This window comes from Pyrus communis, chromosome 4 (genome assembly GCF_963583255.1).
Source record: "Pyrus communis chromosome 4, drPyrComm1.1, whole genome shotgun sequence".
In the NCBI taxonomy this organism is placed as follows: domain Eukaryota; kingdom Viridiplantae; phylum Streptophyta; class Magnoliopsida; order Rosales; family Rosaceae; genus Pyrus; species Pyrus communis.
In genome coordinates this window covers 2,199,979-2,225,362 of record NC_084806.1, presented here as the reverse complement: position 1 = coordinate 2,225,362, position 25,384 = coordinate 2,199,979, and the positions used below count along the sequence as shown (strand labels likewise).

The window sequence follows — 25,384 nt, the reverse complement described above, 5'->3', positions numbered from 1 at the left end:
TGATAAGTAAGTGTAAAATTAAGCATATTTTTGTTTATAGTTTGTCCACGTAGTAATATCGTATCTTTTGTTTATATGTAAAGCGCTAACAAAAAGTAAAAGAAACCATCAAGCACCACACATGACAATAAGCCACGAATCAAGAAGTCAATACATCCAGGAATATATGCAGTCAAGGACAGAAGTGGAAATAAGAACGCAAGTTTTTTTTTGTCAGTTAATAAGAATTTGAGTTAATCACATTGTAAGGGACAGAGGAAATCTGAATTAAGAAGAAGATAGAGGAAAGAAAGAAGAAAATTGAAGCAGCAGCATAGAGGAGACTGTTGAGAACAAAAAGCTAACCTACAAACCATTTCTTTCCTAAACTGGAAGGGGTCAAGACAAAAAAACAAGAGGAAAAACATTGGGTTATTGGGGTCATGTGAGCTCAATGACCCCAATGTGGCTCCACTAGTGCAGCCAGTGGTTGTTTAAACCAGTCTATTTGTTGATTGATTGAAGCAATTGTATATTATGAAGTGTTATTAAGAGAAATTTATGTAGGATGCTTGATTAGGTCGGTTTTTACACTTGATAGATTAGCGTGAGGTCGAATGAAACTAAAATAAAATTTACAGATGATTTTGTACTTACGTAAGAAGTATGTTACAAATAACGTAACTAACTACCCTCTCATGGGCCATGCATGAGCATAAATAATCTCTGCTGTTTACATTTTTTTATAGAAAACAAATTATGAAATGCAATTTTTATTAATTTTTTCTCCTCCATCGTGGGTATTCTAAAAGTGGGCCCAAACTCCTACTCACAAGTCACAACTCATATAGCCCATTTGGACCACTACGTCGTTAAAGCTGTGATCCAAATCTCAATGGGCTTGTAATATGCATTGGAAAAACTTTTGGCCATCATTATATAGTTACGCTGACGAAAGTCTAACTTTACATCGATACAATAAAGTTTAAAGACAGATTGATTACTCTTACCATCAGTACCACAACATACCCACAACCTCAGGTTGAAAGGACTTACGTGTGACACCTAATTGTCAGCTGCCATCGATATAAATTTACGTAGGAATATACAAACTGCATACCAAAGAAAACTACTGATAGTGCGGGATTGAACTTGGATTGGAGGTTAACCATGAACACACCCTTACCAACTGAATCAACGGAAATTTACGTTGGAAAATCTAATTTTATGATTGTATTTGTTCGTACACAAAATATGTTATGATTAAACTGAGAGTTAATATGTGATGACTTACGATATAATATTAATAAATAGATAACGTGTATAAAATAAGTGAATTGGTACTAATACCGCGTGATGGTGTGAGAGTGACACTGAAAAATACCGTACGAGGCGCAAAACTGAATTTGAGGAATCATAACTAGAACGTGTTTGAACTGAAATGGTGCATAAACATGGATAATTCATGAGAGACCTAAGGATTATGAAATTTAATAATTTATACAGATGCATTTTCTAACAGGCACGTTTTACATAAGCAAAACTACAACAAATGATAACACCAAGAACAACAATGGGGCAACCTATAAGAGAAAAATTTCAAAGAAAAGACGATACAAGACGAGCCTCTACGCAACAGAACTGCGCAAGCATTTGACACGAATGGATATTGAAACATCTCAAATAATAAAAAATATTCCAGACAGACGGATTCTCAACCAAGTTTTTTATCTGATCCTTTGAGGTTAAGATTGAACCATTTCTTTTTACCCGACTTATCCTTCCCGTCAGAGCCTCCATCTTCCACTGGGCTCTCCGCCTTTGAATCCTCACCAGGATTTTTGCTAGTGCTGCCGTTAGCCGTACCACTACCACCACCCACGATGATACTGTTTGTCCTGGTGATAGTGAAGGAAGAATGGATATGGTCTCTCTGTTTCAGCAGCTCATCTACCTGATATAAGTAGAATTATAAGATCCAATCAGAAAACAAATACGGAAGAAAGAAAGGGATAGTGATAGCAACAAAGTCTTCCACTGATTAAAACATAGAGGGGTGAACTTTAAACTTGGAGACTAAGTCCCTCAAATTCCATTAAAACCAGACCAGCTGGCGAGGATTGGGAAAACCAGACCGGCTGGGAGAGTGAACTTTACTAGCCACCCACATCAGATCACGGAGTCTGAAAGTATTCGATGGATTGTGGTGATGAGAGGAAGGCTGCTGCACATTTTTCCGAAAGTAATGCTTTGCTCAAATTGATATCTGAGAGGCTGCTTAGACACTACCATCAAACTTCATTGATGGTTTTCTCTTTTAACTGAAACCCAAAACCTGGCCTAGAATCTAGACTCGGTAAAGAAAAGAAACAAAAAAGTTGTTCACACGTACTAAGAATTTCATGTTAATAATGAGTATGTTTATGAATGCATCCATGCTTAGCAGTGTGTTATAATTTACAAATGATGAGAACTATGCACAAAACTTACAGATTGCTTTTCTTGGGTGTATCTGTTGGTCACTTCTTGGAAGCGTTGCAATGCCTACATAACATTACAGAAAACTTGTAAACATAAACATTAAACATGATCAATTCCTATTACAAGCCACAGCCAAGAAAATCCAGACCAATACCTTCCTGTACTCTGTCTCAAATTGACGAAGTTCATTTCTCTTTCTTAAAATCTGAGCCTCAATCTCTTTAAGCTTTTCCGTCGTATCCTCATATGACCTTACACAAAGTGCCTCAATTGTATAGGTAGCAGTCTTAAAAAAATTGTCTCCTGAAGAAATATCAGTGGAGGTTAAACAACAGGATGACCAACGATTTATGAGAGTTAACCCCAAAAAGCAAAAGAACAAGGGACCAAATCAAAGTTCAGACCATAAACAGCGAATATATGAGTGCCAGCTTTTAGTTCTGAAACCTCACAAGGTTGAAGACCTTCCAACCTCTTAAAGAAAGCAGCTTCAGGGTCCTTTGCCATAGCCAACTACACCATTAAAACCATACATCATTTAGAGCCATAAATAGAAATCTATTAAATCACCACTTCTCAGGCCCATCCAGAAACAGCAGGAAACAAACTTTAAGAAAAGAAAAATCAGTGTCCTGCATACCGCATTCAAAGTCGAATCCATTCTGTATACTTGAAAATGCAGAAAATACATCCCTGCAGACGTTATTTTGCCTGTCTTCTCACTATCTTCCTGTACATAGAAGCAATAACAATCATATTTCCTATATCCACGTGCAAGTCCCACAAATTAGAACATAGCTGGTGTTGACAAAACAAACACATAGTAATTGATACCTAATCCAGTCATGAAAAGAAAAGGAACAATGCTGCAACATTGAATTGTGACTTGCTACAAAGCAAATTAGAACACAAATAAAAACTTAAAATAGCTTATAAATAAGACGTTAATCAGTGGACTGGTCTGGATAAAAGGCATTGTAGAATAATGCAGCGCAACACCTATATAGACATTATCTATCTTAGAAACACCCTAAAGTTTCCCTTTTCTAGTAAGTTTTCTAAAAAGGGCTTACTTGAACATACGTCGCTTCAGTCAAACATGGGGAGATCGTTCATGACAAGATCACGACCGGTTAAAATTACTTTTCATAACAGGTTCAAAAGAGGTTCGGTGACCACTAGATCCGTTCAAGTTGTGTGTGCATGTGTATTGACGGCACACTAAAGCAGACAAGTAGAAGCCAACCATTTATGTTTAAATCTCAAATGATTTCAGGCAATTTACTCCAATGGATTTCAAACATGATTATAAAAAAGAAATGAGGTGAAGCATCGGAGAATAATATGAAGTACCTGTAAGGCTAAACCATAACCACCATGGACATCTTGCTCGAAATAAAGTAACTGCACATCACAACGGTTTGATTGAAATATAAGTAAGGGTCCTAGTATTATAAACAAAGCAGATACATTGAATAGATGCTTCATGGTACATCGTCATCAACAGGATGCAGAAAAGGATATATGTATCAGTATATCGATTCGATATATGTATATATATATATATGCACCTTAAATTTGCTTTGTGCAGTTGAGGTAACTCTAACTACAATCCCTGATTCGGCTTGCTCCTCACTGATTGTTACACCAAAAAAGTGAGCACACTGTTTTTCCACCTGCAGCAAATCACAAAATATGTAAAAGATGCACCAAATCCACTACTGTTTCATAGTGATACGAACAAAACAGCACCTTTCCACTAACTGAAGCTCCAATTGGGAGAGGTCTGACTGTAACTGTACCATTAAGAGCTTCTTCAAGTACATTGGCGGAAATTGTCGTCTTGATAGGGACACCCAACTTGCTATAACGAATAAAATGATTATCAAAAGACAATGATCCAAGACCCACACAAATATCTAACAATATATTACCTGAATAAAGCAGCAAACATTGTATTGACAGTCCCCAGGTTTGACAAGTCAATTTCCATGTCCATGGCATCAGCATCAAGAGCCTGAAACAACAATAACAATTAAATTTCAAACTCCATGTAGAGAAATGAATGTAATTTACAAAAGTCAAATCTGAATAGAAGTATTGACTGATGCATTCCTTAAAATTACACAATAGACCCAAATCAAGAATCTACTCAGCAGTATATATGTTTATTGTGGGTTTGGGGAGAGGGATGGGATGGAATAGAATAGTGAGCTAAATTAAAAAAGCACCTCAAACCCTGCACTGTCGTACTGCCTCCTCTTCTCTGGATCCGACAAGATGCTATACGAAAATGCAACCTCCTTGAAATGTTCTGAAGCTTCAGGATTGTTGGTATTCTTGTCTGGATGATACCTTTTCATAATTTGGTTCAAAACAAGATTGTATTTGAAATATGTCTCAGAATAGCACTCTAGTTATTAACATCACGCTGAATGAACGGTCACGTGTACTTTCATCACATTATAATGATCATATGCAATAAAACTAAGTGAAACAGGAAAAACAAGAAAACATTGCGTAGAATCATGGTTACATTCATGAATTGGGGTCGTTTTACATCTATCAAGGGAAAAAAAATGTAAGATTGATTAGTGAGGGAGAGTGAGGGAAGGAGCTTTTGGGCATCAAGCAACAATTACATCTGCTGATGCTAAAATTCACTTGGCATTCAAGATTGTTCATCGTCTTTGAGGCATTGACATAGACACATGCATGCATGGGGCACCACACAGCAAACACAGCATGGACATCTGATTCTTTCTGCATATCACAGCACGGACATCTGATTCTTTCTGCATAACGTATATGTTTCTAAATAATTCTAGTTCCAATTTTAACCAGTAGATACTGACAGATCCCGCAGAAGGATTCAAAACACAGTAAGGCAGCTCAATTCCCACTTTCTATGGCACAATCATTTCTCTATGATAAACAAATTATTAACACAGCTCGAATGGTGAAGATCAACTCCACGCAAAATGGCTTAACAAGACTAGAATAAAGACGTACAAAATCAAATCAATCGCCTTCAACAAAACGCAATACACAACCACCACAAACAATTCAAATTCCACACACTAAACCACATTTTTGGCACATGTTCGAAAGCTCGAGCCTATAACCTTGATCGTAGTAACAATATCCTAATTCCTCACTGAGCTGAAATCAAACACTAAACCTACAATAACATGAATAAAACCGAACATTTGAATTAAACAAATAAAGGGAATTGAACTTACTTGAGAGCAAGCTTTCTGTAAGCGGTTTTAATCTCCTGATCAGTCGAATCCCTCGAAACGCACAGCACCTCATAGGGGTCCCGCCGTATCGCCGGCGCCGACGTCCCTTCCAATTTCGAATTCGTCTCCATCTCTCTCTCTCCCTCCTCTCTTCTCTCTCTGAAGAAAATTATACTTTACAATCTGGAAATTAGAGCAATCTCCCTCGAAGCAGCCGAGTTGGTCTAATCATGGAAGAATCGAATTGACAAACAATAGTAAAATTGCAACTTTTGGTCGCCGAAGCGCGCAATTCAAAGTCGTATTGGATCGCTCTCTCTTTTTCTGATCTCGGGAAATGAAGAAGGGATGAGAATTTGTATGGCGAACAGGTCAAGGGATTGGAACAAAAAATTGATCTAATCCAAACGAGGCCTAATAGCTGAAAGAAAGAGAGAATGAAAAAGATAAATTAGGGTTTTGTACCATTTTCGCGTGTGAGAGAGAGGGAGAGCTTGAGGGAGCCGGAGAAGACCCAAAGCCAGCACACTTGCCTTGTCTTCCCTTCGCAAATTCCCCCTTCTACTCTTTTTTTTGTTTTTTTTTTGGTTTGAGTAATTTACACAAACATTACCTGATCATTTTTTTTTTTCTACTTTTTTTTTAGGGTATTTTTGTCTATTTAATATCTAAAACAATTATTTATTCAATTTCAAAGATATACAAAAAAAAAGAGAGCAACTAGACTCAACAATATAAAGTAATTGGTTGTATGAATAATCAAATGAGAAATTCATTATCACCTCATGCAGAGATCATATTTAAGCATGCCTAAGTCATCGGGTTAGTAGGAGACACCATCTTTAATAGATGCATAGCAAACAATATTACAATCACATATTAAATAAATATAAAAAATGATTATTCCTTTTAATTGCCCCTATTATTTTGTTCTTCCAGATTTTGTATTAGGCAAGGTGTTTTGTTTAACTTTAACGAAACACTTCTGTTACTGTTTATTTTTAACGAAAAATCACATCTTTACTTTTTTCTGTATTATTTACCATACTTTTATTTGTCATTTTTCATTAAAACTAAATTTTTTTTTTTTTAACTTTTCATTAGTTTTCTTAAGAATTAAAGAGTTTTTTCACAATGGCAACTTAAATATTGGAGAAAGATAGAAGCGTCACACTATTTAATCGGTTCGGCCGGCCGCCCACGCTAAGCAAACTATAGAGGTGTAGTTTAACTCATTTGCGAGGTCCATCCAGTCTAAATGCTTTCCATTTTCCCTTTTTATGTGAACATTAACGATGGCCAAAATTAAATTGAAATAGCTATAGTGGTGCACATAATTTACAAAGCCACGTGTGGGTTGTAATGGCATGCAACTGCTTTGACGTCCCCGTTTCATGTAAGTTATTCTCCAGGAAAATGTATTTACACACGTTGGAAAACAGCAAGTCCATAAGCCATCCATCAGTTGTGTGATGTTAAGCAGTGGGAGTTGGAGTCTACCCTGATAATCTTGGTGTTATAGGATCCACAAGTCCTGCACTTATGGTACAGCCAGTGGAACGGCGCGGTCCCCTTCTTATCACAGTCGTTGCACAGTATGTCCTGGAGCAGGATACCAAAAATCAATCGCTTTCCTTGGGACAATGAAGATGATAAGGGGACAACACAACAAACGGGAGAAAAGCGTCGGATAAGTTACCTGACAGCGATCCCTGTATTCTTCTGGGAGTTCCTCGGAAGCCAGTAGTGCATCAAGCATGCCAAAATAAACCTGCAAGGCAGTCAAAATCTTTATAGATTACAGGCTTGCAAAGGGGAGTTCCCGTCATTCAAACAAAAAGTTATATCATTACCGCCATATCTCCCATAGATTTGCTACAGATTGGGCAGATGTAGTGACTGCAAGTGTATGCCTGACATGATGGATTAGGGAACACAATTACATATTGATCTTTCCTCGAACATTGGTCCTTTAACTAGAGATAAATTTGGAGTAAAACGGGAGTAGGAACCGAAGGAAAGAAACTCAAGAGGAACAAGTGAAGGAAAAAAAAAACCTGGAAGCAAGCTGAATGCATGTAATGGCCACAAGGAAGAGCTCTCACAGTTGCACTTGAGGTAAACAAAAAGTCGCAGCAGATGGGACAGTTTATTTCAAGACCTTTTTCCCTGCATTTGTGATCCAGTAACTTCATCCCCAGGCAACAATTGCACGTCATGCAATGAAAGAAGTCGATGCCAAGTCCCTTCCCAACACGACATAAATTGCAGGAAGGACAATGATAAACAGTCCTGATATAACCGAAAAAGATGAGGTGAGAAACCCAAATTTGCAATCAAAATTCTAGATTCATAAATAAGAAGCAACACCTAGAGCACTAAATGATAAAGGTGTATAGTATACGTCTATGTTTGACTCCAACCCAGACTTACCCACCAGCAAAGTTAGCATTCCATCAGTTTATGTATAAAAGGGTGGTGCTATCTACACACCCATTTTTACCTCTCACACACCCTTCTCAATTTCTGGCCGTCGGATAGAATGAATTGAAGAAGATCAATGGACAAAAATTTAACAAGGGTGTGTGAGAGGTAAAATGGGGTGTGTGAATAGCACTACCCATCTAAAAATGATGAATCTTGAGAATCCAAGTTAACATAACCTAGTTTCATTTGGAGGAAAAGTTCTGACCGAAGTATGCACCTTTCATCATCAAAAAACTTGCAAACACTACAATAGTACTGTGCCATCGAGAATCCATTACAGGAAGGTGTTGTGCAGACTGGTCCAACAGGCTGAATTTTCAAGCAGCGCATGCACATCATTTCAGATGTAGCCTTCCTGCAAATTAGTCAAAATAAACACGAATGAGAAATGTCCATTCACTAACAAAATTTCCAATAGAAGATAAAGAAATGAAGAGTATATAGTTACCGATCCATTGAATGGTCGCTCACGTTATCATGGCAGAACCTACATGTAAATAACTTGCCACAGCAAGCAGCACGGAGTTTGCAATTTCTTTTATAATGCTCACATCCAAACACTTGTTTCTCTGAATCACGAAATGACGGTGAACATCCAACCAAATCTTCACCATTTGAACCTTTGACTGCAGATGCTTGAGGGGACTTCTGCTGAGAAGCTATCCATCGACTATCATGACCCATTACTTGATCAGGACAAGTGAAATGCAGCATGGATTTACAAGGCTGAACATAAGTGTTCGTGAAATAATTAAAACATGAACATACCTGGTCATTAGATTTTGAAGCAGATATGCTTTTCTTCTTGGATCAAGAGTTGAATCCCGAGAAACTTTTCTTACTTCTGATTCAAGCTCATTCTGATTCATCCTAAATATATCTTTCCATCCAGGTTTAAATGTGTCATCAGTATGTTCGAAGCTTTCAGAGGCCTCTGCACCTGAAACAGTAGATTTGAAGAGCATGAGAAAGTTTTTACATAAATGTAATATCTACTACACAATTGAATCTTATAGATTTCAAGAAGTAATGACTACGCATTTATCAAAATCATACCTCAGCAATTTCTTTCAAATAACCATAAAAGTAGATTCTGGACAATTTATAACTAGACAGCAGCAAGAAAAATATCATACAGACCTAAAGATGTGCAACTTTCTGGTGTTTCTGTATGGGAAGATGCAGCTGGAGTTCCATCCCACCATTCATTAAGCCACTCACTGAACATAGTATTTTTGGTTGCTTGCTTCCATGTTTCCATCAATTTATTTTGCTCTTGCTGAGTAAGAGCATCAGTTACCCACGGCAACATTGATTGAAGAACCTCTGCTCCTGTAGTACCAATTATTCTACCAACAATTTTATCTTGTTCTTCCACAGAAAAATGTTTATCAAACAATGGCCACAGTTCAAGTTCTTCACGGAAAACATGGTGATCCAATGTCACTCTTATGGATTTGCACATGCCCTGAAGTTTCGTGGCTAGTCCATTGTACTTTCTCAGCGTATCATCACTCTCGAAAGAATCCAAGCTACTTCGAGTTGAATCATTAGATACATTTCTAGTACTCATCAATTCATTAAGTTGTGAAAGCTCAGAAAGAACAGAAGAAATATCCTCAAACAGTTTCTCTTCCTGCTTGTGATCTAGAGTGTAAGCATGGCTAACATTATGAAGAGTCTCTTTGGCTTCTAATGCTGGAAATACAATATCGTCCTCTGCATTACTATGAGCTCTATATAGACCCCATAACAAACGAAACCTACCGGTAAAATGCCTAATAAAAGCATCATTACAACCATTAAGCTTTCCAGATTCAACATCCAAATACTCCAAGTCCTTACGTATAGCTTTATGGAACTTAAATATGTTATCAATAGGTCGTGCTGTACTACTAGCGTCAGTAGAGCTGGTATCTGTTTCCCAGTTAAAAAGACTGGAGTTAAGCGGAAGAGTAGAAGGATTAAAAGATAAGGCACGCAGAGATTTTGCCGGAGTAAGAGAACCCACTCCTAAGCTACAGTCATTTACTCCTAACCCCGGGACACAGCATGTCTGGTTACTGCAAGAACTTTGAAGGGTATTTATACTTTCTATAGGCTGGCAAGCAAAAGTTTCTGATACTGAGTTTACGCTCTTGACTGGCCTTAGATTGTCATGTGCTCCATCTATTTGATTGCACAAAGGCCTTTCCCTAGCAGAATACATAGAGGTGCACAAACATAGTGATTTATAGCTAATGTCTTCTTCGGTTTCATTCAATGTCCTTGGAGGACAACTGATTGCACTTGAAGACAAACAAATGTTTGCAGAACGACCTTTGCATGCCCAGCCAGAAAAAAGAGTAACCAGTGCTGAATCTGATGCTGGAGCTGCATTACGATAACTTTGGTAGTTAGAACAGGTATACAAGATTATGCAAATAGCATGGAGAACACAACATTTGCTGGAATAAAAATAACAATAGTAATAATTTGATAACTCAGGAGGAACCTGCTATTCGAAGATTTTGAAGAAAGGAACTTGCTTCCTTTTCAGTAAGCGATCCTACCAACCATGGCAAGACACACTCAATCAACTTCAAGGGCATCATGCATAAGCTTTGATACATAAGAACCCGCTGTCTTTTGGGGCTAAAATGCTTACGAGCAAGTGGAAGGACCTAAAATGCATTATACTCATAAGATGACATTTGAGCAGAAAAAAGATGCTTGAACAGAATAAACGCTGAATCAGAATAGCAACATTGTTAAGGCACCCTAGACACTGCTCACAGTCACAACACTCTCAAATAAACTGTTTCAACAAATGTAAAACCGATGTCTAGAATTGGAAACTAAATTATCATATTCATGCATTTGTCTAACAAAATACCTATAGCATCTAGCTTTCCAGATATAAGAACGGAAAAGAAAATTACTTTTCTTGTATGTTTGGTTTTCAGGATAAAATCCTTGAAGCTTTCAAATACTCTAGTCTGGACAACAAGAAAGATGCAGGGAACTTATTATCAACTTATCAGAGATAATTTTAGAATGTTTCCCTTCCTCTCTCACAAAACCTATAAAAATTGCAGAAAAAAAAATATATCAGGTGGGAGAACTGATTTCCATGGTGCCCACAACTTTCCCTTAAACAAATTCACAAAACAAAAATGAAAGTTACTTTCCTATAACTTGCTCTCTACTTATTTGACTATGATCTTAGGAATGTGAAAAATAGGTTAGCTATTCTCTCCCTCTCTTAGGCAGGTCAGCTCATTGTCATATTGGAAGTGGAAACAGCACGCACCTGAAGTTCCTCATTCTGGAAGTGCTTCAGTATGCCATCTATTATCTGATCAGCATGAGAGCATAACTTCATATAAAATTCAGAAGTGGATGAGTTAGCTCCTGCCCTCTGGATGCTTTCCATGAGGCACCTAAGCTTGTCAAATTGAATTTCTTCTTCTGCATGCTCGTGAGCAAAATTGAGTTCTGCATCTAGAGAAGGGAATATAACTTTGTCCTCAGCAATGCTGCAGTGAAGTCAAGAGAAACTCATCTCACAATACGTAGGCAATCATAAGATACCAAGTAAGTAAAGCATTTGATTCATACAAGTCTTTATACAGCACTGATGTCTAGTGTTCGTTCACAGTTATGAACCCAAAAATAAATAAACTGCATATAACCCATGATGGCACAGAACATATGATCTATTGAAACTTAAGATTACAAGATACTAAACTATACACAACAACAAAGTTATCGCCTCAAAAATCATAACCTTGCATAACTCATGGAACTGAACATTTTAGTAATTAAGACAATTTGATTAAAATAGGCACAAGAGGTGGCAAAACGCAGTTCAAGCTAATCCATTATGCAGACTGACTGATGGCCCACTACTAGCTGTCCTTGGTCATAATATAAGATGTCGAAGCAAAGAATTCAATGCATTAGGAGTATGTCATTTCGCAACAAGAAGAATATCAAAGGAACAGACAAGGCCAAAAACCATACCTATGGAAAATACAAACTTCTGCAATGAACTGCAACCTCTTGTTGAATGCAGACAAATCAGAAAAATCTTTAGAAAGTTGTATCCTCCTAACGGCCTCAGCTATGTCACTTAACTCTCTTTTTATAGCATTGTGCCAAAAAAGTATTTCATCTATCGGATTCAAAACAATGGTGCTGGAATTATCAGATTGTACGTCCGCACGTTTCCTTTTACAAGTCCTGGAAGATTCGCACACGCACTTCCCCTTATTTACAGAATCTTGAAATTGCCCCTTGGAATTACCTTTTCCCTGAGAAACATTTTCCCCTTCCATCCAGGCAAATACAACCTTCGCATCATAAAAATTAAGGTCAGCAAAACATATATTTCTTTCTCTAATAAACAACTTGAAATGATATGCCGTGAAAAGCAACCCTCACCTGCTGCAGAAGCTTCTCTTCTGGTATTACTTTGCTCAAGTACTTGCGCATATCCTGATGTTCGTCAGATGATATGGAGGAAGAGAGCCATGGAAGAAATTCCGCCATCATGTTAACAGGAATACTACACAGAAACTGCCACACCAAGGAAGCTTGCTCCTCAAATGAAAACTTCTCAATAAGCAAAGGGAAGACCTGCCAAATCCAATAAAACTCAGCATTTGTTGAACAATGACGAAAATCATGTAAAGTTAACGAGGGGATGAAACAAATACCTGTTCCTCTTCCTTGGACATATGCTGGCTGATTGATGTTTGGATGGCTCCAGTACAAGAAGCCAACTCTCTCCGGTAGCTCTCCTCATTTTGTTTATCGGAGTTTAGCAGCTCAAACAATTGATCGAAAAGAACGCTCTCTCCCTCGTGTTCAAGAGAATACGTTCGAGCCACATTCTTCACCCGTATATCGAGAGCTGGAAATATGACCTGAAAAGCCCAAATCCATCAATTTTTACAACCTAAACAGTTTGTGCATAATCTACAACCTCAAAATTGAGCAAGTATAACCATCACTAGCATAAAATGTAATTAAATAGTTACATAACGCATGGATGATGAGTAATTAAACCAATAATACTAACACTAATCACCAAATTCTCTACAAAATTGAAATCTGAAACAACTGGAATACTACAAGCATACAGTCTCACAGGCCAGAGTCAAACCACAAACACACCTCGTCCTCGGCATTGCAATGGTGCTTATAAATAGCGCGGAGGAAGTGGTAGCGCTCCAGCAAGGGCTGAATTCCAGCGGCGGAGCCTTCGCTGGTGGCGAAGGCCATGGCGGCTCGGTGGAGGCCATCGAGCTCGGAGCGAATAGCCTTGTGAAACAGCAAGAAGATGAGGATCGGCGACTTGTGCGCCGAGCTCTTCAGGCAAGTCTTGGACGGAGAAGGATCGAGCGGGGCTAAGGGTCCAGCCATTACCGCCACAACTCCACCTCCACCAGCAGGAAATGGTGCCGCCATTTATAGAAACCGACACGTCGTAAATTTGGGAACGTGATTGCGGATTCAGATTTCCATAAACCCTAGGGTTTCCTGTGCTACTGGATTTGGGCAATCCGGTCGGCTCGCCAAAATGCAGACACACACGCGCGCTCGTTTATGGTGGTTCTGATTGTGCGAGCAGGACGGAACGGGCGACAGCACGAGAACGTTCAACGCTTTGCAAATAGATAAGGGAGGGACATTTTATAGTTGTCCACGTCGCGAACTGGCCACCGTGTTTTATAGGTAGGGGACATCAAGGAGACTCAGGTTATATTTTAGGGTTGTTGTCGTAAATATACAAGTTTGAGGAGAATGATGACGAGTACAATAGTTGTCGGGAGGAGAAATAATTATATATTACACGTGCCCTCCACGCGTGAGTAAGCCACCACCACGGTGGTTTTGGACTGTGTACATGGACTGTCGTTTTGACCACGTAAGCATCCACTCAGTGATGGATAATATCAGACAGGTAGCAGCATCACGTGTACATGGTTTGTCGTTTTGACCACGTAAGCATCCACTCAGTGATGGATAAAATCAGGGAGCCAAGGTGGATCTTATGAGAGACAGGTTAAAGGTTCATTTTTAATAATATTGATATTATCTTTAACTTATTAATTACTAGCATATGGGCACACATCAAATGTGTGAGAAAATTTTTTATTTTTGTTTTTGAAATAGAACGAGAGAGGAACGTGGGAGTGGGAAGTTTTTTATTTTTTTTTTATAATTAGAGATATGTTAGGATTACATGTAGATGAGACTTTGAAGAAAAAAACAGCAAAATTTGATTATGTGAAATTACATTTCTACCTTATATTTCTTATTATGTTCTATTTTAAATATTAGAAGGTTAAACTGGTAACTTCATGAAATTTTGGTTGACAATGAATATTTTATTAATTAGTAGAGATTATTGGCATAATTCAATAGCTGTGAGATTTTATTACAAAAAAAATTAGTATTAATTGAAATTAAGATATTTAAGGCGGAAATGGAGGACGTGCCAATGTTTGGGTGGCACGTGACAAGCCCGTGTTGTTACAAGTTCCGTGTACGTTCAGATATTCTTCTCCCATGGCTTTGGAGATTCCAAATTAACCTACTACCCGAACAGAACCGGTGGCTACGATGCATTATGCCACCGACCGACTACGACGTGCATGTTCACGTATGAACAGTAACTAAAGTTGTAGAAAATAAGAAAACAAACCATTCTATTTCTTTCTTTTTTTTTCCCTTTTGGAAACTTTAACGTGATAGGCTAGCATATTACTCGTGGTGAGATTAATGTGATAAGGATTTATATGAATTGAGTTCACGGTTTATCAGAGCATTTCAGTTCACTAACAAAGTGTCATGAGTAATTTTTTATTATCATAACATTATTTCTCAAATCAAAAATTTATCATAACGATAAACTCGTTCTATATAAGTTGCTCATCATTATTACATAGAATTAGTTAATTTTAGGGGCTTGATATGGTAATATTCGTATGCCTACTCGCAACACTTCGTAGATCGACAAAGAGAGCTAAAGTAAGAAGGAAGCATATGCAGGAGGACCTGTCGATGGCATGCAATAACTGGTCAGTGACTAGATAATGCAGAATCTTATGACTTGTAAGTTGACAGCATATTTGGTACGACGGGCTATTAATTTGCACGTATCAATTTGATGTACCGCCGTATTCACTTTGAGTTCTGACTCTTTGCACCAGGATATGCCGACGTGTGAGATTGTAATAATAATTGTTAGTTCGAAATGTCACGGTATATGCATAAATAACGTAGTCTAATCAAGTCTCTCTATCTGTACAGACAACTATTTTATAGTTTATAGTTTATACGAAGGTATTTATTCCAAGGTCATATATTATAATATCACGCAGCGCAGGATGATCTGTGGTTGCATGGTTGTTGAGGACAGGGACATTGTATTACAGCTAGTCATGCATGGTCCGTGGAATATTAGCAATTATCTTAATCTTATTATTGTTTCAAACCTTGTATTTGACATGGATGAGTGAGACTCACAACCTTTTTTTTTTTTTGGACAAAATGGGGTTAAGAGCAGTTCCAGCGTTGGCTGGTGCTCGGGGGAAGGGCTGGTGAACAGGGCTGTAGAGCCCGAGTGAGAGAGTCCACCGTGTGGCAGCCCAAGGGACAGGCCCCGCCCAAGGGAGGGGCCTGGCATGAGTTGCCAGCCCGAGAGCCCGAGGGCTTTATGACGCACGGCTGACGTCACCCAGACGTCATCCACTTTTTTTATTTTTTCTGTCAGGCGCGTGGCCCTCAAGCGCGCGTATGGGAGCGTGGGCCGACAGGATTTCAGGAATTGGGGCCCGTGACCCATTGAAAATTGTTACCGTTGGGAAGCCACGTGGCTTTCCACGGTCCGTTCGATCTCAGTGGTTGATATTATTAGCCTTTATAAATAAATAAAAAATAAAAAACAGTTTTAAAAATCAGAAATGTTACCGTTGTGACACATGACACAATCTGGAGTGTTGGAATTCAAATTTTTTTAAATCCAACGGCATAGATTAATTAGTTGAATAAAAAATACAAATAAAATTACAAATAAAATTATTTTATAAATAAAAAAAATGCTAATATTTTATTGCCTATTGCCAGGGCTATTGAAGTGCAACGGTGGAGATGCAAAAGGCAGTTACTGTATGGCAGTTACTGTTCACCGGGTGGATAGCATAGTGTATTGCCTGGGGGAAGGGTTCCCACGCTGGAACTGCTCTAAAAGTAAGAGCCCAAACAAAATTAATCAATAATAAATCTAGATTGGGACATTTCAAGTCGATTCTCATAAACAAAACTAACTGAACAAGGAGGATTGTCAAAGTAAAAAATTGCCTAAATCTAAATCAAGACTATAGTTTGCTAAACTGTTCACCACAAAATTCTTTTCTCCATAGACATGTCGAACATCGCATTGCCAAGATCTTGAAAGCAACTCTTGACATGCCAGGCCCAAAACAAGAGGACCTAAATGATGATTGTCACCAGCAGCTTGCAACACCAAATGAACTGTGAGTGCAAAGTCTGATTCTACTAATAGTTTACGAATCCGTAATCTTCGTGCCAATTGTAAGCCCAAACAAATTAAGTCCCCATAGCTCATCAATAAGAATCTTACATGTGCCCAAATTGGTAATACAGAAATCCATTTACCATCATGATCTCTTAAAACACCACCTGCTCAAATAAAGTTATTATTTCCCTTCTTACAACTATCAATATTAAGCTTAAGCATATAACAAATTATTTCCCTTCTTACAACCATTTACCATCATGAGCCTCTAAATGTCAAAGATGTACTTGTGGCTTTGAATCAGTGGTTATCAGTCATACCCCTTTTCAACCTTCGATAATTGATTAGGAGCCTTCACTAGTTCCACATAAAATACATTTATCAGCCAATGCATATAACAAATTAATTTTCCCTTATAAATAAAATAATTAATTCCCTTTGCCTATTTCATAATGTTTTTATCAGGACTTTTAGCATGAATAAACTATAAGTAGTTGGTGAAGGCAAATTTAAGAAGAATAATATTTGGTTACTCGCTGAGGGTTATCTAATTTACTAACCAGGTGACATTGGCCAATAAAATCAACACAGCTGTCCCTTTAATTCTTTATTAAACTTTTGATATGTTAAGAAGCAAACAACCCTCTTCTTCCTCCCATTACCCCTGCCATGGCAGATCTGGACAAGTCCTATCCTCCTCCAACCTCCATCAACCCAATCCCGTGGCCTCGTCGGCTCCGGCATCATATGCAAGCTTCAAGCTCACTCGCTAAGCCGACATCGAGTCCTTAACCGAGAAACCCCAATTTGAAATCCTCCCAGCTTTCGTCGGGGCAATCTCGCTGCATGGGTGGGGGAGGATGGTGGCTTGGGATAATGGGATGGAAGGCTGGTATATGGGTGGGATTTCAAACGGAAAATTAAACCAAATTTGGAAAAAAATTCAGATTGAAGGAGGGTTGGGTGGGCTGAATATGGGTGGGATAGGCTTGGGGGGGTGGTGGGAGAGGATGATAGCTTGGGATAGGAGTGGGATGGAAAGCTGGTAGTATTTTGGTGAGGGAGATGACGTGGTCGGATAGCACGATAGCATATGTCTGGCAAACAAGATAAAGGCTGACTGCTATGTTTGGTTCTTAATATAGCAAAAGTTTAATGAAGAATTAAAGGGACAGCTGTGCTGATTTCATTGGCCCATATCAATTGGTCAGTAAACTGGATTATTCAGAAAGGAAATGGATTCTCTCCTGAGCATCTGCTCAGGATCCTACTGACCTCACTGTTGGATGAAAATTCAACATATATAAATATGATGATTCTTTTAAAGTTATAATAATTGTAGTCGTTGAATTTTCATCCAACGATCTTTGTGTGTGGGTCAATAGGATCTTGAGCATATGCTTAGGTGATAATCTATTTCCATTCAGAAATTCAACCAATCTAGGGCAAAGAAATACTTAGACTTCTTTTAATTACGTACATAATTAGCCATCAGTTTACTAGCTAATTTTTTCTTTGTTCTCTTTCAACTGTTATGTATAGGTAAAATTCATGACGATTTTATACTTCGTACTAGGATGACCAGCGATCAACAACACCCAGTAACTAATAAGTAAAGGAATTTCGGCGCAATAGAACAACCCAAATAACGTAAGTACGTAGGTCAGTAAGAGTACGTATATGTGTGTATATACATTTCTGATACTGCAAAAAATTTCAAAGTATATTCTACGTTGATCATGCAGCTATTCAGCTATACATATATCCATAGTATATCCAAAGATCTTCATGTCAAATTCAATTCATATCGAACTCGTAAGTACGCATACAATTGAGATTAAGCATACAAATCAGATTAAACATATAATTAATTAAGGACAAAATCTGAACACGGTTGATTCCACTCCCACGCACAAGTGGATGAGTGGAGGATTAAATAATTTGGGAAGAGCGTGTAGTGCTTATGTTCGGCACACACTCTTCATTTGTAAATTCAAATCACTTTGTGGATAACCCACCATTACTACTAAACTATATCTTCTTTTTTTAAGATAAAAGCTTCCTTTCTCATTTTTTTTGTTTTAAAATTTTTTCTAACCAAAATTAAGCATGTATCTTTCTTAATTAACGTCCAGGTGGCCATGTAAATTATAAGTGAGCGTATTTATATGCAGATTACCCAACAGTGGCTAGGAAACCTCAGAGAGTGTTGATATCTTTCTTCAGTAGTAATGGGTCCACCATCTGCATATCTGCATTACCCTCCAATGGCATCCACGTACACCTGCCTTTTTAGTAAATTAAATATACAGTCATGAGTCAATTTTAAGGTTAGTGGGAGAAGCTTCGAACCTTATCATCTGTGTCTTTCGACTTTCGCGTGTCTGTCGTGTGCAAAGTGCTCTCCCATCTTCCCTGGAAACCCCCTGCTAGCTCCTGCACCACTCATACTCAATGATATATATATATGTAGTGCAGTATGCATGGAAAAAGTTTATTGTTTTCAGATATATTTGGTCGCACTATATATGGTTAGGTTAACTTTTGATTAAATAGTTTGGTTCATAATCTTTGACCACCTTTCCTTTCCCACCATCAACACAAATCATGAGTGTTTATCTATTAACCCACTCCTTGGATTTTGGATACAGACCACGTACGCCATCAAAATATGAACACATCTGACATTTCTGCAAATTCTATTAACTCAGTCCCAGCACTATTATGACCAAACTATGCAATTGGTTGTCGTTTTGGGGATATATATGAGGCATAGATTAAGGATAAGCCAAATCTTCATAAGGACTACTTTTGGTCCATGTGGCGCATGTGTGACTTCCACTTCAACTTACAAATAACTTTTATATTGTGTCATCAATTTAACATATGATAAGAAGGTTAAATAGTCATAAGAGATAAATTGATATGATTTCAAAACATTACATCGTGTTGTGAGAAAATTAAAATTTAATGACCTATTTAGAAAACCACCGTAAACTTAAATAGTATAAAATGTAGTTACACTCGCAATAAAAACGCTTATAAGCATAAGTTCTTATCTAAACTACCTATTAACAAAACGCTCTTTGTCAACTAAAGATGGTGAAAAGACCAAATTAACTCTGTCAACACAACCAAAGAAAAATAAAAGTTATGGACACAAAATAATGTTATTGTTTTTTTCAAAGCATCACATTAGGTAACCATATAAGTGGCCACTATTTTCTCTTCCTTGTTTTTCTTCTAATTAAAATAAACTTTTAGTGACGTAATAGTTATCCAAAAAAAGTCGTTAAAAATATGAATAACCTCTTTAGCGACAAAAAAATTATTTGAAAGTTGTCACCAAAAAGTTTTAGCAATCATTTTATATTTTCTTTCTTGGTGAATTTTCTTTTCAAAATTTTAATAAACACATACATTGCATGCGTATAATTGCTAGTTGATTATATAAACAATCTCAAATGGGTGAGGACAGTGAGGAGTGAGGAGGCCTGTTTATGAAAGCCGCATGCGAAGTGGGGCGTGTCAAGCCCCGAGAAGCAACCCAATCTAAAAGTGGGCTTAGCTAAATTCGGTTGAAACAAAAAAAAAAACACCAACGCGCGGCTACTTCAACGGATGAGATTGTCTGACTTATCATCCTCTTCTTATCCCTTCCTATTTGAGCAGTCACGATTAAATCACATCAGTATTTTATATTCATATTACTTTTTATCTTATTTTATTTATAAAAAAATCAACATAAAATATTGATATGATTTAAGCATTCAAATAGAAATAGAAAAGGATAAGGAGGAGATGAGGGACAGACAATCCCCATCCCTACTTCAACGACTAAAACCGCCATGAACGGTCACATCAACGTCACTGTTCCCGCATTAAAATGCCGTTACGGTTGTGCCGCCGTTTGGTACAACCACTCTGCGAATTGAAAACCCTAACCCTCGCACTCTTCTCTTCATCAACCTTTCCGTCTCATTCTTCCAAATCTTAGCAATGGCAGCGCACCGGAAGCTCGCTGTGATTCTCGAGAATCCTCAAAACGACGCCGAATTCCTCCTCGTGAAACAGACGCGACCGCCGAAGTTCGACGACGAAGAGTACGACTCGTACGTCGATTCCGATCTCTGGGACTTGCCCTCCTCCCAATTGAACCTTCTAGAAGGACAATCGAAGCCCTCGATTGCAGTGGCAGGCGCAGAATCGTTGTCGGGGAAGATCGATTTGGAAAAATTCGATTTCGATTCTGCTCTCAACCAGGTATCTAGTGGTTTCAATCGTCGAATTGTAAATTTTGGGTTTAGGGTTTATGTACTTATGAGTATTGATTTAGTAGGTTCTGGAACAAGTAGGGTTTAAGGCAGCTGACGGTGGAGATTGGAGGTTGTTCAAGTACGTGGAGGAAGGTCAGTTTGGACCCGGTCCGCCCATTAACTCGGTGTTCATTAGGGGAAAATTGGTAGCACCGGAGCAAAATTTACAAGGTTTGCTCATATCACTGTCACTTTAGCAGTTCTTTGTTTTCCCTTTTCGAACTTTGTTTAATTTACTAAGTAAATGTATTTTGTATGAATTATAAAATGGTAATGGATGTGATATTTTGGTGAGATATATGCAGCTTATGTTAAATGTACATATGCAGAATCGTGTAAATGGATGTCTGTCCCGAGTTGTCTAAGCTGGCTTGTTGAAGTGAAACCAAGCAGTGTTCGTGTGGGGCCATTGATAGTTGCAGGTCTTCTAAATGAATCTGAGCAATCACGAAGGATGAACATTCCATCCACCTTACCTTACCAGGTTTGCCGTGTGTTTTCGGTCTTATTAAACCCCTTCTTTATTTCCATTATACGCATTGTATTATTGTGTTCCCGCGGAGTAAAGATTGTTGTGATTGCAGGAGTACCCTCCTGGTGTTGTGCTTGTACCTATGGGAAGCAGGACAGCAAAACCTTTTTATACAACAAACCTGGTTGTTTTTGCACCCAAAAATGCTTCAAATGAATCTGGGAAGAATGATTTTATTGCTTGTGGAGATGCATTGATAGTGGATCCTGGGTGCCGGTCTGAATTCCATGAAGAGGTATGACATGCTGGTTTGCTCTGCTGCCTCTGTAGTATGGTTTAGTTTTAGCTATTTTTTGTAGGTCTTGGTAACTTATTTTATACTTTATACATTCAGCTTGCACAAATTGTAACTTCATTGCCAAGAAAGTTAGTTGTCTTTGTTACGCATCACCATCAGGATCATGTGGATGGTAAGCTTTTGTAAAACTAGAAAAAATATAATATCATATGTTTATTTAACTTTTGCGTTTGGTTAAATTAAATTGACATGTAGACTTTTGGTCTTATTGATGTTTCCAGGTCTTTCAGTTATTCAGCATTGCAATCCTGATGCTACTTTATTAGCACATGAAAATACCATGCGACGCATTGGAAAAGGTTGTTATCTTAGCATCTTGTCTTTCCAGTGACTGAGAAGTCTAGAAATAAGGATCTTAGCTCAATTTTGTGATTGTACCACAGTTTACTGTGATTTCTAGATGAGGTCATTTTGAAACTAACTTTAGATGAAGAGGAAAGACCTTTATTTCAAAACGCTTGATATCCTAGTGTCTGTCCTCTTTTATAATTTTGGATTGTACATCAGTAAAGTTTTTATAGTAAAAACGTAGAATGACTGATAATCATTTAGTAAGATGGAAGATGGATCCTTCTTATGAAATTAGGGATATGAGTTGCTATTACCTTCTAGTTTACTATTTTATTATTTTGGGTTGTTTGTACTTTGTTCTGCTCTTCTTAAGGTCTTCTTATAAAATTTACTTCCTAATTTTATAGTATTATATGATGACAGATGACTGGTCTCTTGGGTTCACTGCAATTTCTGGAACTGAAGAGATTTGCATTGGTGGTCAGCGATTGATTGCCCTTTTTTCTCCGGTACTTCTCACTTGACTTTCTTATTCAAAATAAAATCATTGATGAAAGGCACTGCAATAGTGTGATGAACCTCACTACATTCCCATTTTTTTCTCTCAGAAGTTCAATCTCTGAGTTTAACCAGTAAAAGCCACTTGTTCTCAGATATTTTTAAGCCTATTATTTTTCCATTATTCTAATGAGTTATTAACTGTTTGGTAATCCTGATATCCTGGCAGTAACATTAGCACCAATGCTTTATGCTTTCTTTAGGAAAAAAAAGCATACTGAAGGTTTTGGTTTCATATTTATGACCAATGATATAGAGTTTTACTGATTTAGTCTTTCTATTTGATACAACTCTGATGTTAATCTACTATGCAGTTTGAAAATAATATTTATTTAATTTATTTATTGACTTTAATTCAGGGGCATACAGATGGGCATATGGCACTGCTTCATGCCAGTACCCACACATTGATTGTGGGTGATCATTGCGTGGGGTAAGATAGAAGAGAATTCTGCTTTGTTATGAACTTATGAGACCCCTAACCTATGATTTGATCAGCCCCTTGCTTGTGAAAACATGTTGCAAACTTTGCGCTATACACTTACACCAGCAATAGAAAATATATGTGCCTTCTTGTTTGTATTTCTCAGTTGGTTTATGTTTCTAGCTTGCCTGTGAATCTGAGGGATTAAAATTATCATCTTTTCCTTCAAAGTTTCCTTTTTTTTTTTTTTTTTTTTTTTTTTTTGTAACCAGTTTTGGTTCTCGAAATTAGGTTTTATTAGTCAGACATTTTTACCTGTTGTGACTGCTTTGCTTAAAAAAAACTTTGGTTTGTTTCAGTCAAGGTAGTGCTATACTGGATGTTACTGCTGGGGGAAATATGACTGTAAGTTTCTATCTATGGTATATTACTTAAGTTAATTTTCTCTAGAAGCAGAGGTTGATGGTATATCCCACATGTTATGGTGGTTTAGCTTATTCCCGTTGTCATAATTAAATACATATAAACATTTTTTTTTTTTTAATTTCGAATGCAGGATTACTTTGAATCAACTTACAAATTCATGGAGCTTTCCCCACATGCCTTGGTCCCCATGCATGGGAGAGTTAACCTGTGGCCAAAGCACTTGCTTTGTGGATATCTCAAGTATGAAACTCTCTCTCCCTTTCCCCCCGTTTTGTCTGTTGGTAGAATCATCATCACTGTTCTTGGCCAAAAAACTAGAATTCAGAATGGTATTATCATGTCACTATTTTAGATGTATTCAGACAGAGGAGTATTACCTTTCAGGAACCGCAGAGCTAGAGAAAGTTCTGTCTTGAAAGCGATAGAAAATGGAGCAGAAACATTGTTCGACATAGTTGCCACTGTATATTCAGAGGTTGATCGTAGATTTTGGATTCCTGCTGCATCTAATGTGAGGCTTCATGTGGATCATCTTGCCGAGCAAGATAAGTTACCAAAGGTAACATTTTCCTGATTTCATGACGTAATCTTTAACTTGGTCCAACATCAATGCAACTTTGGCATGCACGTTGGTTGTTGATTTGGGTGAACCTCAGACGCATTGTTCTTGAAGCATATTCATGTTAAATTCAAATTCAAACAATTCCCTTTAAGGTGTGCAGGGATTCTCTTTAGAAACTTTCCATAGCAGTTTGGCTGAATTCTCTGCCAAGGTGGGTAAATTATGAGCCCAAGCGAGGAAGCTGCTCTCTCTTTGGCCCTTTTACAAACTACCTTTAGGTTAGATAACTAAACTTGCACGTTTCGCCCGAAATGATATTTGATTGTTTGCAGCTTAATTGAATCCTTGAAATATACAGAGCCCAAACAGAGAATCTTAAAATGTTTTATGAATTGAATTATGTCATATCCGTTTTTCTGGTCTGATATGTTACTTACAGAAAGATGATCTTTTTTTGTTATTTGATCGTTGCACCCTTATCAATTTTAGCACCGAAGAGTTAAACAGTGTTTCCAGTGTTGATTATTAACTCACATGGGGCTTATAAAAGCTTGCTGCATTACTTCGTGCAGGAATTCTCGATTCAGAGGTTTCAAAAAACTTGTAGGCTGCACTTCTTCTCTCGATGGATTGGGGCATATTTAAGTAGTGTTGTCAGGTTAAATTGTTCGAAGCCAAGGAAATCTCAGGTTCTTGTTGCCGGGGCAGTGGCTAGCTTTGCTGTTGTGTTGTACATGTTTAAAAACAGGCTTAGTCCCAGATAAGACTTGTTTTAAAATCTATTTCTAGGATAAGTCCCCAGGAACGCGCTGTACTGTTTGTTAATGTCGAAATTGTACAACTCTTTCTTTGTTTGATACCAGTGACATTCGTTCATCGAAGTCAGATTGACCCCAGAGAAAAACCTTGGTTGGTAGGACGGGCTTATACGCCTCTCTGTCTCTCTCATCATGGCCGCTCGATGAGTGAGATGAACACAGGGCGTATACGCTCGTCCCATGCAAGTGTTTCCTCGAGGCTCCTTTTCGGTGTCAATTGCCAATTCCCTTGAAAACGATTGTTAACTCTATCTTGCGTTCAAAGCAAAAAAAGCAAAAACGTTCCCCAGTTATCCTAAAAGGACGAAACTGAAACACTTCTTTCAATTCGTTGGTGTATACGCGCTCTTAATGTACGTATAAAATACCTATATTTCTGAAACCTATGACACATGATATTGATGAACTCTGCCCTGTGCTTTCCACTGATGTCCCCGTAC

At 37.9% G+C, this 25,384-nt stretch overlaps 3 protein-coding genes across 6 annotated transcripts; 1 reads left to right on the top strand and 2 right to left on the bottom strand.

The window, feature by feature from the left end:
* Positions 1-1,460: 1,460 nt before the first annotated feature.
* LOC137730967 (chaperone protein dnaJ 15-like) lies at positions 1,461-6,310 on the bottom strand. The gene is made up of 12 exons (XM_068469987.1): positions 6,168-6,310; positions 5,703-6,026; positions 4,692-4,815; positions 4,395-4,477; positions 4,213-4,324; positions 4,032-4,136; positions 3,814-3,864; positions 3,101-3,190; positions 2,865-2,973; positions 2,615-2,763; positions 2,470-2,523; positions 1,461-1,933 (listed from the first exon to the last, which is right to left on the bottom strand). Exons 2-12 carry the CDS (start codon positions 5,831-5,833, stop codon positions 1,694-1,696), a joined length of 1,248 nt encoding a protein of 415 aa, XP_068326088.1. The 5' UTR covers positions 5,834-6,026; positions 6,168-6,310; the 3' UTR covers positions 1,461-1,693.
* Positions 6,311-6,998: 688 nt separating this feature from the next.
* On the bottom strand, positions 6,999-13,864 carry LOC137732039 (zinc finger protein BRUTUS-like). The gene is made up of 14 exons (XM_068471330.1): positions 13,350-13,864; positions 12,890-13,099; positions 12,615-12,809; positions 12,195-12,523; positions 11,482-11,707; positions 10,684-10,852; positions 9,330-10,562; positions 8,958-9,129; positions 8,638-8,859; positions 8,407-8,544; positions 7,760-7,994; positions 7,556-7,615; positions 7,402-7,473; positions 6,999-7,304 (listed from the first exon to the last, which is right to left on the bottom strand). The coding sequence occupies exons 1-14, from the start codon at positions 13,641-13,643 to the stop codon at positions 7,164-7,166; spliced, it is 3,696 nt and encodes a 1,231-aa protein (XP_068327431.1). The 5' UTR covers positions 13,644-13,864; the 3' UTR covers positions 6,999-7,163.
* A 6,652-nt stretch (positions 13,865-20,516) lies between these two features.
* LOC137731316 (uncharacterized) lies at positions 20,517-25,007 on the top strand. Of its 4 annotated transcripts, none has more exons than XR_011068245.1 (13): positions 20,517-20,982; positions 21,059-21,206; positions 21,341-21,519; positions 21,620-21,802; positions 21,902-21,977; positions 22,087-22,164; positions 22,580-22,665; positions 23,074-23,147; positions 23,498-23,543; positions 23,695-23,804; positions 23,949-24,123; positions 24,287-24,404; positions 24,699-25,007. XR_011068245.1 is itself a non-coding variant. In XM_068470416.1 (12 exons), the coding sequence occupies exons 1-12, from the start codon at positions 20,719-20,721 to the stop codon at positions 24,888-24,890; spliced, it is 1,587 nt and encodes a 528-aa protein (XP_068326517.1). In that variant the 5' UTR covers positions 20,517-20,718; the 3' UTR covers positions 24,891-25,007. The 4 variants fall into 4 exon arrangements, 2 of the variants coding, with proteins under 2 accessions (XP_068326517.1, XP_068326516.1); XR_011068246.1 differs by having other exon boundaries at positions 24,279-24,404; XM_068470416.1 differs by lacking the exon at positions 24,287-24,404 and having other exon boundaries at positions 21,365-21,519.
* Positions 25,008-25,384: the final 377 nt, after the last annotated feature.